Here is a 16,426-nt window from a genome sequence, read left to right on the forward strand (position 1 = left end):
CCCCCCCCGGCCATTCATATATAAGTTTTTCACCTTCAAGAGAGATTTCCAGCATGGTGAATCATTGTTCTTTGCCTTAACCGTGGCCACTGAGGTTTTCTTCAAGTATTTAGCTTTAACTATATCCTGCCAGAGGCCTTTATTCTTATCTAGTTTCCACCACCATTTTACCAGCAAGCTAATATTTTGTTTTCTCAGGTCCTTGACCCCCAGGATCCCTTTCTTTTTAGATCGACAAACGCGGTTCCACTTGACCATATGGTATCATTTTTTCTTTCCTTTCGTATGCCAGAAAAATTTCCTTCTCGGCTTATCCCATCGCTCTAAAGTGGTCTTATTAAGTAAAAACATGGACATGTAGAAGGTTGGTATATGTGACAGCACCGCATTCACTTTAATGAGTCTCCCTCCCATAGACAGCACCTCACTAATCCAATTTTCACCATGATCGATGAATTTATCCTCCACAAAACTCCAGTCGCTGCATTTCAGCCCAGCATAGCTGACAGGCATGCCTAGGTATTTTATAGGGAAATTACCTATTTGGCAGTTAAACATCTCAGCATATTTATGCATAGTCTCATCGTCCGCACGGACAGAGAATATCTCGCTCTTTAAGAAATTGATTTTCAATCCTGACATGACCTCAAACAGATAAAGGAGCAACTTAATATTCAAAGCATTTCTAAGATCATCCTCAAAACACAAAATTGTGTCATCCGCGTACTGAAGAATAGCTACCCCATTTGGAATTAGGTCAGAGGCCAGACCATTGAATAAGCCGTTTTGTTGAGCTTTAAGAACCATTTTTGTTAAACAACCAGCAGCTAAAATCGATCGTTTCGACGAGACAAAGACAATTCGTGTAGATCATTTTTCCATACGAGGCCGTCCTGGGGGCGTAATCAGCCGAATAGTGGTCTGAATACAAAATCACAGTACTTCAAACACAACTTCGGCCTTAGAGATGGGTTCGGATGGCTATGGCCCAAATGTCAAAGTTTCTCCTTTTGACGATACAGAACTTTCTCGCTTTGAGCACTTTTTCATTTGAAGCCATCTTAATTGTGTTTTTGACCATGCCAAAATCTGATGTCAACATAAGCATGTCCGAACTTGTCATAACTTTTGCATCCGAGCTTCGTTTTAGACCACCTTCATATCCATCTTGCTCTTCTCGAAAAAAGTCATCCCATGATGACTACCAATCATAAGTTTGAATAAATCTTGACATAGCTTAAAGCAATTTTTACGATTGTGCCATTTTTAAGCATCAACACCGCCTATGGCTGTTTTAAGTGCCCTTTAATTTAACGGGATCTGTCAAACAAAGTGAGGCCAGCTCTGGTCATACCCTTGGATGGCAAAGGTATCATCAAAATTGTGAACGGCACTCCAAGTTACCCTAGAAACGATTTCTCCGTTCCTCGATGCTTCCATATAACGAGAGCCCAATTTTTTAGGACCTAAGTTGCCGACAACAAGAAAAGCTAAACTTTTAGGACTTTACAATTGCTCCGAACTTGCGGTCTCAGTATCCGGGCCGTAGTACTTTTTGTCGTCACAGGATGCAGCTATCCATGGCTGCACACGACCAGCAGCAGCAGCCGTTGCACATCCTCTTCTTCCCGTTCCTAGCCCCCGGCCACCTCATTCCAATAGCCAACAATTCCCTATTGACCTGTTCATTCAGGAATCATGATTAAAAAAACAGGAACAAGAACACTAGAACAGGCGAGGGCAGACGGCAGAGCCGCAGAGGGCGCGAGGAGAGACGTACCTACTGCCTGCTGCTGGCTGCTGCAATCGGCGTCGGCGGCAGTCGGCGTTTCGTTCTGTCGTTCCTCGTTCGTCGGAGGCCGCATAGACGCAGAGTTCAAGACGGCGATTAGACGACCAGCAGTCAGCGGAAGAACGACCGATACACCACATGCTCGCAAAGCAATGTCCGAGCCATTCCTCGATGACCATATAGGCAATATCCAAGAGTGATCCACTTAGGGCCTTTTGATTCGCAGGATTTTGAAAATGTAGGAATAGGAAAAGTATAGGATTGGGATGGCATGCCAAATTGAATCCTATAGGATTAGCAAGGAGTGTTTGATGCCACATGAAAAACAAAGGAATTATAAAAAGAGGTTGGAGTGGATGTTAGATTTCCTATGAAATGTAGTATAAAAGATTCCATAGAAAAAATTCCTATGGGATCCAATCCTATGAATCAAAGGGCCAACATACGAAAAAAAAATCATAAGGATTTCAATCCTCTAGAAATTTCATAGAATTCCTTTGAATCAAAGGAGCCCTTATTGTCCATCTTATCATACTGCTTCAAATCATCTCTATAATCAAGCGAACGCGGAGCAGCGACTGGCATTGCACCGGTCGTACCGCTCCTGCCGCCGAGCCGCGCGCTCCGCCTCAGGCACAACGGCCCTCGAGCCCAAGGGACCGCCGGGCTAGTGGAGGAGGCGGGCCCGTGCCTTCTTTATCATGGGCGGCAGGTCCTCCTTGATGGCGAGGTGCTGGTGGTGTGGCGGGGAGAACGACGCGTCGATGCGGCCGTACAGGCTGCATGGCGGGGACGCAGGCTCATCCTTCACGCCGCAGTGGTGCGGGGGCTAGGTTGGCTCCTCCTTCACGCGGCGTACAATCTGGACGTCGCGGTTGTGCGGGGGCGAGGCCGGCTCCTTCTTCACCATCAAGAGCGTGGACGCCGGCTCGGGCTTGACACGGTGGCGCGGTAGAGAAGGCGGCTCCTCCTTCACGTGCGCCGGCGATGGTGGCGACGACCCCACGTAACGGAGTGACCGCTCTGTCATTATCTCGATTTGACGGACAAAATCTTCGTCTGTCAGAGCGGCCTCCTTCAGGAGTCAGGGCTGCAGTAGCTCCAGCGGCTGCTGCGGCAGTGCCTGGTCCTCCTCGTCACCGGAGGAGATGATGATCTCCTCCAAGGCGGAGGAGGCGGCCCCCATGGACGCTGACAAGCTCAGAGACGTCTGAGGCGGCACCAAGAACTGTTGGAGGAGGAGCTTCTGCCTACTCCGCCTGCCGGCGTGGAGCACCACGACTTCGACATTGCCAGAGCTTGGGTCGAAGAGGGGGATGGAGGGGCTCAGGCCAGGGAGGGGGGCGGTGCTCAGGGAGGGGGTGTGGCTCTGTGCATCGCTAGCGCACGGTTTAAATAGCCGCGGCAAGGCCCGGGCGAAGAGGCGGTCCGCTTCAATGCGGCGCAGCAGCGGAGTTGGTTCCTTGGAAAACTGCGTCCTCATTGAAGCGGCGGCTGCTGAGTGATCGCGCCGGTTAGCGCCGCCCTCCATCCCTCAATCCCTCTGTTCACGTCACGGCACCAATGTCTGGGCCGGCATGAATGCGGCCCACGCATCGAAAGTAAAGCACGGGAGGGGCGGGGAGGGTTTTCTAATGGATCAGGACGATCAGAAGCGGGTTTGGGATCGGTACAGACTCCCGTAAACCTTCCCCATGTTTGTGTTTGGTGTGCGGGAGAAAACATGTTCAGGCTGTCCCGTAGACCGATACACGCTCGCATTGAATGACTTCTGCGATCCGGACAACACGGTACAGACGGTTGCGGGAGGTTTACGGGTTCTTAATCGTAATCGTAGCTCCCAAATCGTGTCCGGCGCACGATTTTGGGAGAGCTGGACAACTTGCGGGCTATCGGGAGTGTGTCCTCCCAAGCGGCACCCCCAAATTGCTGACTACTTTTTTTTTTGGCATTTTCATGAACAGAGAAACTTTGCTTTCATCTCGCAATTGATCACGACGCTTTAGATTCCGTGCGCTCGCAGCTCCATAAGCTTGAGACGATGAGTTGGGGGCCGCCAGAGGATCGCGGGGCTTCCTGTCGTCGACGAGGCGAGCACGCCGCGGCTGGCGACCTGGGCGGCGCAGTTGTGCGTGCACGAGGCCGTCAGGGACCTGATGCCCAACGCTGACAGGCTGGTCGAGTTGGGCGAGCTACAGGCTGCCGAAGGCCACGGCCAGGACGAACTGATGCCTAGGATGAGTCGCCCGATGCGCTGGTTCACCACACCTGCCGCAGAGGGCCTTCCTTCACGGGGACGATGACAAGCTTCGCGACCAGATCCTCCAGGACACACGGCGAGGTGCTCGGGGGCGCGGACGAGACCATCGTTGCAGGTGCGGCTAACAGGAAGGTGACGCGGTGTCGTTGCTGGAGGCAGTCGCCGACGGAGTCGTGAACATGGGGCAAGGTGGCGGACGGGAGCGAGATGGAGGCACGTGCTCGGCGAGTTCGGGCCTCAGGCCGAGTGCCTGGCTTCTGGGCCGCGCCACCTATCCTCCTCTTTCTGCCCTCGTGCAGTCCCTCTTCGAGTCCAAGTGGTCCAGGTCACCGTCTTGATGAAAAACAATTCTAGAAAAAAATCCTAGGTTCTTTTGAGTTCGCAAAGGTCCCTGAAAGTTAAAAATACACAAAGAAAGATTTTCCTCTTCTGCAGAGTTATAACCCAAATAAAGGGGATCATGTGGAAAATCCCCGAAATCAATGTAGAACATGGATATAACCATAAATAAGATGCAAATATGTTGGAATATAACACAATAAACAGTAAAGTTTAGGGATGCATTTTATATGCATCACTGCTTTCACGAAACAGCCGACAGGGAAGGAGTGCCCCCACTCGACGAAGGCCATGAGCAGCACTCGTTCATCTCTCGTCGGGAGTGGCGTTACCTCTGTCCCGAACACCCTCGTCGGGAGTGGCGTTACCTCTGTCCCGAACACCCTCCACGTGTAACGGATGGAGGGGAGCAACAACCCCTCCACCTCTAGCTTCTCCAACACCGCGTTGTGACACTGATGAGCCACAACACTGGCCAACGAAGGATGCCATTTCCAAGCACACCACGAAGACGTACACACTGGACGCAAGTGTAACATCCCAAAGAAGTAGGACACGAAAGGGGTAGATTTAGGATCAGTACATTTGCATAGCATGCATCTGAAAATGTGGGGAAATTTCAAACTTTTGTTTTGAGATGACAAAGTGATTGAGATTTGAACTTGGTGATGAGTTCAAGCTAGGTCATCATAAGTTTTGAAGTAAATTTCACCATGATCTTTGTTCAAATCCAATATTTGGGCATTCAAATTTAAACAATAACATAAGTAGTCTTTGACTCATAAACACTTACACAAGATAGATGGTTCTAAAACAAACATGAACCATACAAAGATTTTTGAATTCAAAATTGAGGTTTGAATTATTCAAACTTGAGTTCAAATGAGAAAATCCATAACAAATAAAATAAAATTCAGAAAAATATAATAAAAATATTACAATGCTCACAAAAGTATTCTTATCCAGAACAATATTTTTACAAGATTAATTACAAGACGAAATATCAATTCCCCAAAAACATAAATACTTTATCCCAATCTCCGTGATGGCCTCCGTTGCCTTGCTTGTATTCATCCACTTGCATTGCTTGTATTCGCAATTGGCAAATTAACTTTCATGATTGCTATCATTGTCTCAAATGCGATAACGAGCCTATGTAATTAGATTAGATAATCAGAGGTTAGCATTGTGAGTTGGAAAGAATCATAACTATATAATAACAGAGAAAAACAAACTGAGCAAGAACAGTTGAGTTGAGCATTATAGTACATAAATGAAAATGCTAATACAAAAAAGAAAGAACTTGAGAAGTACCTGGGTCGGCCATTTGTGTCTTGGACAAATACCAAATCACGACACTTGCTGTTGGTAATGTGAACCATTTTCTCAAGCCTATATAATTAGGAGACCAGCGTTAGTTATATCTTATATGTGTTGCTTTCAGGAACAAATAAAAAATCTTCCATGTCACTGGATTAAATGATGCAATGCCTGGCCAAACCTTACATGCAACCCCGAGAACAAACCAGAAATCAAGTAATGCAGACAATGCTAATTTTTTTAATAAAAAAACACTGCTCGTGGACCAACTACAGGTACCAACCCACCGGAACAGCTAGTTGTGCCAAGATATGAGATGACCCCATTGTAGTCATGGTGGTTTGGGTAATCTTTATAGGTTGTAATAACATGAATGCAGTCTTCAATATTTTAAACAGATCGTTGGTCAAAAATAGTATGTTTGAATCATGGAATACATGCATATCTTAAAAGAAGAGATTGACAGAGCTAGTATGTTGAGCAGAAGCATTATAGTTACCTGTATGTACTGGCATCCCACAAACATACAGTCCCGTCATCTAACATTGTAACCAGTATTGGAAGCTTTGGGTGGCAAGCAACCCAGGTCGTTTTGTGCCCACTCACGCTAAGAGTGTGAACAACTTTTCGTGTCTTCAAATCCCATATCTGATTTTCACACAAATTATGAGGCTTATGTATGCAAACAACTATTATCAATCCTTTTATGAAAACAATCATTAATGCTTAATATTCTTCACCTCGGAGTTGTGTGCGTCAAATTTCAAAGTAACCATCAAGTGCTGATGACCGCGATTGAAGAAATAATCGGCCATGACGAAAGGCCCCTTCAGTGTGGTTTCAAGAATGGAAGTTTTGATGTTCCAGACCTATAAATCTCATGCAGAGAAGACATCTTTTAACATTAAATATACAAATAAGTACCGAAATAACTGAATTAGTTGATTATTCACTAATTACAACATGCACACCGTACAAAGACTAAGGAAAGGAAGAGGCTATAACAAACCTTTACTTTGTCCTCATCGGTAACACAAGCAAAAGTGTTGGTGTCCCTTGGATTAAACTTGACACTGTGCACACCAACGTAATATGTATTCTCAGGTTTCACTTTGAAATTTTGAAATTTCCAGTTCTCGCTCGAGTCCCAAAGCTTGATATTTCTACTAAAAGAAGATGATGAAAGAAGAAGGTATGGCTTTGTTGGGTGAGCAGCCAGAGAGTTCACGGATTTCTTATCATAAGCTCTGAATTTCTCGACCTCATGCAGCTTAGTGTCGGTGGAATCATAGACATAGATGTATCCGCGACCATCCCCCACTACCAACCGTTTCCCTTCAGCGGTAAATTTGACTGAATAAACCGGATGTCCAAGAGACGTCTCTTTGATGTATTTAGTGACGCCATGTATCATGCGTGTAACCTTGTCTGGCACCTCATTGACCTGCAACTTCATCACAGTTTCCTGCCACACAATCAGCAGATTAAGCTTCACCAACTTAATTTTCACTGCATTAGCAACCACACGCTGGCTATAAAGTAGCAGTAATGATACCTTCTTCTGGTAGTCCCAAATGGAAAAATTCCCTCCCTCATGACCCGTCACAATCCTGTGATGCATATTATAGTGCAAATAAGAGGAAATCTTGGAATAACTAATATAAGAGTTGCGTACTGGATGGGCTATAATTCTATAAATATGACTCACCATGGCTTAGTGGGGTGCGCGTCAATGGATGTCACCAAGGTCGTATCCTCTATTGATCTTGATATGATCTGGTAAAACCAGTTAATATAATGCAAATAGTTAAGAGAATTAACCACTGCAGGAAATTAAATGATCAATCTACTACATTCTACAAAACAATAAAAAATTATCTAAGGCTCATCGACTGAAGAGTGCTGTTTTGATTGGAACGCAGGGATTTTGGAAGGAACGTGGAATATATATCCCAAGTCTTAATAGGATACATATGGGCATGGGTAGCTTGAATCATGCATGTCAACATTATAATTACCTGGCAGCTTGCTGGGTCACAAGTGATAGCTGTCAGCATTGCCCGATACACCTCTGCCTTAAGGTTCTTAACATGCACCATAAAGCCACTGTCCATATTCAGCTTGTCAACAATGAATGACTTCAATTTTCCGTGGTCTTGCTTTGACCGTAGGATAATCATGAGCACCTCAAACTCAACCTTGTCTTTGGGAGGTTGTGCATGCATCTTCATTGTCGCATACACAACCAAAGTCGAATGGGGCTCCATTATCTCTGTTTCCTTAAATTTCCCATTTATTGGTTTAATCCAGATGCCAACGTAATCGTTTGTATTGTTGGTTAGGGTCACTGGGCATCCAGATCCAGTAGTTTCCTTGTTTTTTGGCTCCAAGGGGAAGAGAAGCCGCTGCGGGTAGACCTCAAGAAGCTTGCTAGTCTCAGAGGAACAGGTGTATATCTGCAAGCAACAGCCACAAATAATCAACTCACAAATGGTACCTTGACGTGCCATGTATAACAATTGGCGTGGCGTCCCTATTTCAAACAACTTAGATTTCACTATCGACTTCAGTATGCTGCAATATCTCTGGAATGCATGTTTGGATGCAACAAAAGGTACCTTATATCCGCCTGTCTCTTCGGGTTCCTTGGATATGCTGATTATTTTCTGCGGATGGAATGGTGCTGCAGAAACTCCCACTGACTGTGCCTCGTCCACCGACTCGGAGATAGAGCTACTTGCCTACATAACAAATGAAGATCACCAATTCTCATCACAGAAAAAAAAAAGGAAAGAATGAAGATCATCAAGACACAATGTAACATCTCATAAAAACAAACAACTTTTCTGCTTGACAAGAAATTACTGTTATAGAAGTTCAGCTTAATTACTGGTATAGATCAGTTATTATAGCTCGAGGCATCCTTTTATATGAAATTGGGTTGCCCAACTATGACAGTGATTTAAACGAAACTTAAGCATATGAAATACCTTATTGATAATAATAGTACTAGGTCCATCCTCTTGTCCAACCACACTGGTCGCTGAAGCGGACTCAGCTAAGTCTGCCAGAAGAACAATAAATACATGTTAGATTACACCTGTAATATCTGTAAGAGCACATATGTGTACTAGTGGTACGTAAAAGACACTTTTTAAGTTTGATTTCATCCATTCTTATTTAACAGCATGATGCAGAGTAATGGTCAGAGTAACATGGAAGATGCAACGTTACCATCTGGTAATGAAGCATGTGGCACCACCCTTCTACGCCCTGGTTTCTTGTTATTCTGAATCTTATCGTCCGGCCTGCAAGTTTATTGCAGCAAAATCAAATGCTTTACCAACAAGTAAAGGTAGGAGGTTAACTCATCGACATTTATAACCAACAAAATTCATAAAGTAGATAAAAGAGGCATGTTTGGATAATGCATAGAGCACGCCAAGTAACTGAGCATATTAATCCACCAAGATAGATAGAAGGGACATATACATTTGGATAGCTCTATGGCAGGCTAATTGAGCATACTTGTGCAGGTACCTTACCTGGCAACATCTGTTTCCTTTGCCTCCCCTTTGTTTTTGTTTTGAGAACTAGGTACATCTGTTTTCTTTGTCTCCCTTTTGTTTTTAATTTGAGAACTGATCTGGTCGTCCTTCACCAATTTTTTCACCTGAAATAGGAAAAGAAAATTAAACAAATTCATATACAGTATTACAACTGATAAGCTTACATAAAACAATGTGGTATTTATTTGGAGCTCTGCTTTGTATTTAACAACAAAACAAATAGATTTTGGTATCATCCTGCATAATCAGTGAGGCACTAGGCGTAGTGTGACATACATACATTTATAAAGATGTTGTGCTGTGGCAAGGTAAGGCAACGATACCTCTTCTTGCAGATGAACAGCGGGCTGTGTAGCAACAATATGCAGAATCTTGGCCACAATTTCCTTAAGCTCGGCCAGCTTCGAGCTGTTCAAGTCATCGTTGGCAAGATGCACGGCGTTCATGTTGAGCTGCACGGCGTTCATGTTGAGCAGCACATCGAGGCAGACCCCGCGCAGCTTCTCGGCGATGTCTTTGGCGTTAAAAGCACGGCGCAGGACCCCCTTGCGCTTGCACTCGGCGACAAACTCGGACGCGCACTTGAGGGCCTTCTGTAGGCTATCCGCCGTGTCCCTCATCAAGTCGTCCACCATGATCTTGGGCAGCCCCTGCAGGCGATCGGCGATGGCGCTCAGGTTGAGCAGGAAGGCGTGGATCGTGCGGCAGTCCTCCGCGTTGTGGCTGGCCTTGTCCAGCGCGCTGATGATCTTGAACCCAAACCCCACGAACTCCTTTATGGTGCTGAAGCTGAACAGACCGTCCATCTCTTCCTCCGCACGAGTAGAATCGATTGATCGATCGGTCGGTCTACAAAATCAATGGATCGAAATTCCCCCTTTGCAGACGGTGGGCAGGTTCGAGCTGTACAAACAGAGGAGATGGATAAGGTTGTTAGGATAAGGAAAAGAGGGGTTAATTGATCCTAACAGAAACTTATAACGTTAATGAAGTGGTGTGGCCAGGGACCAACGTTCCTGGCTATACTCCCACATATGTTCCCACACGTGCCCTGATCGAGGGTGCCAAACCATTGTTGGTTTTGGTCCCCTGTCGCCCTGAGCCATATAAGATAGAGAGGGGCCAGGCAGCGGTTAAGTGACTGAATTCTTGACCTGCTCTCCTGCTCTCTCGACACAACTAAAGCCCTACCGATCAGGAAGATCATCTCCAGCCCGAGCCATAACAGGGCAGTGCCGCTGGCGGCCTGAGGGTATCAGGCAGACCCGAAGATGGACTGTGCCCTCTGCCTCGACTGCACCAGCTGTGGCAGAGGCATCTTCATCATGTAAGTTCACTCCAATCAACTGTTTAACGAGTAATTAGGTGCTCCAGGTAATGATCAGGTTAAGTTGATGTCTAATCTAAAGTCAATTAATATCCAACAATGGTGTCAGAGCTGATCTGATCATGTTAGGGTCCTAATTTTTTATTATGAGATGACGTTAAGTACAGCCTGAGTAATTAGCATGTTAATGATCAAGTTTTACCTGTATTTGCTACGGAACAGTGCTGATAAACATGTTTAAGAAATTAATTAGATTATGATAATAATGTTTACTTGCTCACGGTGCTGTCCTAGTTAATTAAGTGTTTAAGAAATTAATTAGATTATGATAATGTTTTTTTGACAGATAGATTATGATAATGTTAAGGCGACTGCTACAAATCAGCTGGATGATTTCTCTAAGAAATCATCCGCCTGGGTAGCCGTCCGATCTGGCGCTGGGTGTCCATTGGATCCAAGCAACACAGCCCCCGCCTCACGTCTTCCTCGTCTAATCCCATTCCACCAGAGCAACGCAGCAGGCAGCACTTACCCTGGCAGAGCCGTCGGAAGCGCTGCAACGCAGCTCCAAAAAGCCACCACCCACCGCTGCATCGCTGGCAGCCCTCCATTGCAGCGTCGGGCGGCACTTCGGGAGCTTCGGCAGCACCGGCGTGCTGCTCGGCTGCTCCATGGCAGCCATGGCCATGGCAACACGGCAACACCAAGCACAAAAAAAAGCATCGATGCCGCACCGACAATGTCTCCAACGAAGCTTTTGCAGCCACGACGGCGCTCCATTGCAACTCCGGCGGCGCCACAAAAGCTCCAATGCATCACTAATGGCACGCAGTACAGCCTCCTCCCATGTGCTTCGTTGCAGCACCGGCGGCGGGCGGATTCCGCCTCCGTCCTTAGCGCTGCGTTGCAACACAGGCGGCAAGCAGCTCGGCCTCCTCTCTGCTGCGTTGCAGCACCGGAGGCGAGCGGCGTTGCCCTCTGGCCTTCTTGCTGCGTTGCAGCACCGGTGGTGACGATGTGAGTGGCCGTCGTTGCCTCCTCCGGCTCGCAACAATGGTGGTGCACCATGGCGAGAATGAACTGCTGGTGGCTGTGACTCCCCTCGCTCGTGGCAAAATCAACTAATTGCGGCAGGATTGCAGCAAGTCGTGGTCTCCAGCGGGGCCGCCTCCGTGCGCCATGGGTACCTCCCGCCATCGGGTGCCATCGGAGACTCCTCCTCGCGTCGTGGACACCAGCCGCCACTCCCCGCAGAAGTCACCCTCCCCAAGAGCATCCCCGCAGGGCACCGAGGTATTGGTGCTCGTCGGGGCGCATACCGCAGCCAGTCCGTCCCGGCGGCCGAAGAGCGTGGCCAATCTCCGGCGAAGCTGATTTGCAACTCCACCTGAGCTTCACTGCAGCCGCTGATGAGCGCTGCGTTGAGGGTGCCGGCGAGCGCTCCATTGAAGCTCCGCCGCCCGCGACTTGCAACTCCAGTGGCCGACCACGAGGTTGCATCGCAGCACGGCTTCTGGGGATGAGTTGCTATGTTGCAACGCCGGCAACCGTCGAGGAAGAGGGTGTGTGGCGAGCTCGCGTTGACCGCCTAGGATATGCGTGGGAGAGAGGAGGCTTCGATGTCTAGTATTTCGGCCGTGGAGCTTGCTGCATGATGGCTGGGAGATGTACGCAGTGGCGTGCAGTGGCTGCGGCTGCACCATCATGCAGCGGTGGTCCGGTGGGTGAGAAATCATGGAGGGGGCGCAAAAGGGGATCACGCGGGGGAGAAGAAGACTAGTGGATGGGTGAGAAACGTGTGGACAGAGCCAGACATCACGGAAGGATAACACCACCGATGGGGAAGCGTTGTGTTGGTCTGGTAGTGGACACGCGTCGCGCGGAAGGAGAGGTTTACGCGAGAGAGAGATACGTCGGTTGATTTTAATACTTTTCCTAATGTTAATGATGTCTTTAGTTAATTAAGTGCTCTAATTAGATTAATTAGAGCAGTGCATTAGCAATCAGAAGGAAGTGATTCAGCACGGCAATTGAAAGAAAAATCCCTGCAAACCCTAATAATCCTAATTTTGCAAACAGAATTCCCAGTCGGATGAACCCTAGTAGAAGATGAACCCTAGAAGAAATCCCCCAAATCCGAAATTTAATCCCCAAAACCGATTTCGTGCACTGAACTGGAAGTAAAATTTAGAAGAGGTTCAGTACCTCAGCTGACGACGCTGCGCCGCCGCCTCTCCCTGACGGCCCGCCGAGCACCCCTGCTCGTGCTCGGCGCGGGCCGCAACCGCCGCCGTCGCTCTTCCGACGAAGAGGACGTGCGGGAACGAGGCGCTGAGCGCGAGCGCGGGCGCGGGCGCGGGCGTCGCCGCCGCCGATGACGGCCGGCGGGAAGGTGGATTCGGGAGAGGAAGTGGGAGTGGAAGTGGGGTTAGGGGAAGCAAATTGCGATTCCATCACGAATACAAATGGATGATTCCTTCTAATCGCTGCCTCTGATCTGATGTGTACACCACGACTTTGCGTCCCAGGTCGTCTCCCGTGGCGTCAGATGCACCATGCTCACTATGCCCGTCAAACGCAGGCTTCGCAATCTCTGCTCTTAATGAAGCAGTTGATCGTCTCATTTTTAGGGGGTTTTTTTCGTCCCCTCCTTCACTCCATCGGTTTATTTTCGCGTCACCCTCTCACACAACGAAAGAAATCTGAACAGATCAGAACTTTCCATACTGGCGCAAGTTATTTAGTAATGTAGAATCAATCACGAACAATCTCTAAAGATCAAATCTAAATTAATTAACCTTACCTTAAATCACTCAATCACATTAATTAGAAAACAAATAATTGATTTTCAAAAAAATCGCTCAATCACATTGACCTTACCTTAACTCACGAATGGTAATCAATCTCCAAACAAAGGAAACAATACATCGAGGGAGCACTAAATAAACTCCCTTTCTTATGACATGTATATAATCTTCCCTTCCCTCTCCGTTGTCGAGCGTTTTTGATTCTCGAGGCCGATGCTTTGGCTGCGTCACTGGGTCGCGACGGTGCCGGAGGACGAGGACGGCGAGGCCGGGTGCCGCGGCACCGCGTTGGCCGCGGCCGGTGAAGGGGGCGAAGAAGGGCAGCTTCCCTGGCCGTGGCCCTGGGAGTTGGTGCGGTGGAAGCAGCACCTGAAGGACCTGGCGTGGGTGACCGGCGCGCAGACACACTTGGAAGCGGGCCCGTGGCCCGCGCCGGACGGCGCCGACGCCGACCCGGGCCACCTCCTCCGCGTATTCTTGGAGTTGTGGCTGGCCGATTTACATGAAATTAATTCCCTCAGTTGTGGTGGCAAATATAATACACATAATCCATATTGTTATGCACTAGTGCGTGTGTGTGAAATAGATGGATTATGGTCCCGTACCCAATAAGATGGATATGTGTGTGTGTTAGAGAGAGAGAGAGGGAGAGGGGGAGAGAGTGAGGAAGAGGGAGTGAGAGAGTGTATGTGAGGATTTGATGGTAAAAAGGTCGCCAATGTCACTTGATATGTATGAGAATATTAATATTGAACTCTTAAAGTTAATGTGGCCCCGTTGCAATGCACGGACATTCTTCTAGTATTAATATATTCCCTTTTTTCAAAAAAAATATCATCTGCTCGGTCGTCGAGCGCGCCGATGACGTTTTCGCTCGCCCGACCATTGATATCTCCGTCGTGCCGTTTCCTGACGTCCATCGTCTGGCTCCCGCCGGGCGTCGAGAATGGCATGGTCCTTAGATCCGAGGGCCACCGCGACAAGTTCGCTCAAGCGGTGCAGCTGCTCCGCGAGCCCTTCGAACACTTCTTGGTTCACAACCACCTCGATGTGGTTGTGACTGGCAGCTACTTCCACTGGTCCGCCGATGCTGTCGCGGAGCACGGTGTCCCACGCCTCACCTTCCTCGGTAGCATCATGTTCGCGCGTTCGAACACTTCTTGGTTCACAACCACCCCGATGCGGTCGTGACCGGCAGCTACTTCCACTGGTCCGCCGATGCTGCCGCGGAGCACGGTGTCCCACGCCTCACCTTCCTCGATAGCAGCATGTCCGCGCGTTCCTGCAGCGGGAGCATGATGCGACTGCACAACAGCCCATTGGCGACTGTCCCCGATGATCCTGACGCGCTCGTTTCCCTGTCGGGGCTACCGCACCGTGCCAAATGATGGACCATGTGAAGCAGGCGGACCACGGGGCATTCTTCCAGAGCATGAACGCCGCGGACCAGAGGAGCTTCGGCGAGGTTTTTAATAGCTTCCATGAACTGGAGCTGGACTACGTCGAGCACTACCACATGACCCTTGGCCGGCGCACGTGGCTCGTCGGGCCGGTAGCACTCGCCAGAGAGGACATGGCTGGGAGAGGCACCGACGCGCTCTCACCGGATTCAGACAACTGCCTTGGGTGGCTGAACACGAAGCCTGCCGGCTCGGTGGTGTACGTCTCCTTCGGCACGCTGATCAGGTTCTCGCCGGCGGAGCTGCACCAGCTCGCCCGCGGCCTCGATCTCTCAGGCAGAAATTTCATGTGGGTGACCGGCGCCGTAGGCACAGACCCTTTAGAGTGGATGCGTGAAGGCTTCGCCGAGCTGATGGCACGCGGCGACCGCGGGTTCATCATCCGAGGATGGGCGCCACATCTGCTCATCCTGAACCACCCTAGCGTTGGTGGGTTCATGACGCACTGTGGTTGGAACTCGACACTTGAGGCCGTGAGCGCCGGTGTGCCGATGGTCACGTGGCCACGGTATGCAGATCAGTTCAGTAACGAGAAGTTGATTGTGGAAGTGTCCAAGGTGGTTGTCGGTATCAAAACTGGCTGATCTCGGGTAGCGGGTCCCGAACTGTGCGTCTGAGCATTAATGGTAACAGGGGACAAGTGGGACATAATGTTTACCCAGGTTCGGGCCCTCTTAATGGAGGTAAAACCCTACGTCCTGCTTGATTGTATTTGATGAGTATAGGGGTTACAAGAGTTGATCTACCTCGAGATCGTAATGGCTAAACTCTAGTTGTCTAGCCTATGAGAATTATCTTAGCCTCTACGGACTAAACGCTCCGGTTTATATATACAACGGAGGGATCTAGGGTTGTACAGAGTCGGTTGGTGGAGGAAGGAAATAACATATCCGGACACCAAACTTGCCTTCCATGCATACAAGAGTCCTACCCGGACACGGGGGAAAGTCTTCGACTTGTATCTTCACGGCCAATCAGTCCGGCCCATATAAACGGTCTGGACACCCGGGGACCCCCTAATCCAGAACTCCCTCAGTAGCCCCTGAACCAGTCTTCGATGACGATGTGTTCGGCACGCGGATTATCTTCGGCATTGCAAGGCGGGTTCCTTCTCCTGAACACTTTTAGGATAATTCCATGCACAAAGGAACTTTATCCGGCTCTGTATAATCGATTCAATCCGTAGCCACGAAGGCAGGATATCCAAATAAAACAATATCTTTTACTGACAACTTTTTTCGGTAAAGCGTCACATTTGACCCTTCAATATTTCGAACCGTTTTCACGCCTCCCGCGTCGCATTTCGAGGCATAGCCTCCATTGGCACATCTTATCAAAACGGAGATCGTGCCCGCCTACTGCGGGATCCTCATCAATACGGGTTTGGGTAACCCAACCGTGTCGTTCACATGATCTCTTCGGGAACAGGCGAGTTTTAAGGCTTGAGTGGGGGGGCGTTTGGTATTTTACTGCCTATAAGAGGGTAAAGATTCCTCCTTTTTTCCCCACGCCTTCTTCCATCTCCTGCCTTCCCTTCCTCTGAGCTCCAGCG

At 48.6% G+C, this 16,426-nt stretch overlaps 1 protein-coding gene and 1 pseudogene across 2 annotated transcripts; one reads left to right on the forward strand and one right to left on the reverse strand.

Moving 5' to 3' along the window:
* The first annotated feature begins 1,092 nt into the window (after window positions 1-1,092).
* On the forward strand, window positions 1,093-15,527 carry LOC109734224 (scopoletin glucosyltransferase-like; annotated as a pseudogene).
* LOC109734052 (uncharacterized) lies at window positions 5,227-13,177 on the reverse strand. 2 transcript variants are annotated; one of them, XM_020293273.4, is made up of 14 exons: window positions 12,813-13,177; window positions 9,604-10,183; window positions 9,257-9,384; window positions 8,946-9,019; window positions 8,702-8,775; window positions 8,330-8,452; window positions 7,730-8,167; window positions 7,420-7,487; window positions 7,267-7,321; window positions 6,721-7,176; window positions 6,452-6,580; window positions 6,211-6,359; window positions 5,706-5,783; window positions 5,227-5,543 (listed from the first exon to the last, which is right to left on the reverse strand). In XM_020293273.4, exons 2-14 carry the CDS (start codon window positions 10,084-10,086, stop codon window positions 5,462-5,464), a joined length of 2,337 nt encoding a protein of 778 aa, XP_020148862.1. In that variant the 5' UTR covers window positions 10,087-10,183; window positions 12,813-13,177; the 3' UTR covers window positions 5,227-5,461. The 2 variants fall into 2 exon arrangements, with proteins under 2 accessions (XP_020148862.1, XP_020148867.1); XM_020293278.4 differs by having other exon boundaries at window positions 11,140-13,073.
* Window positions 15,528-16,426: the final 899 nt, after the last annotated feature.

The sequence above is a fragment of the Aegilops tauschii genome, chromosome 2, assembly GCF_002575655.3.
Source record: "Aegilops tauschii subsp. strangulata cultivar AL8/78 chromosome 2, Aet v6.0, whole genome shotgun sequence".
NCBI lineage: Eukaryota > Viridiplantae > Streptophyta > Magnoliopsida > Poales > Poaceae > Aegilops > Aegilops tauschii.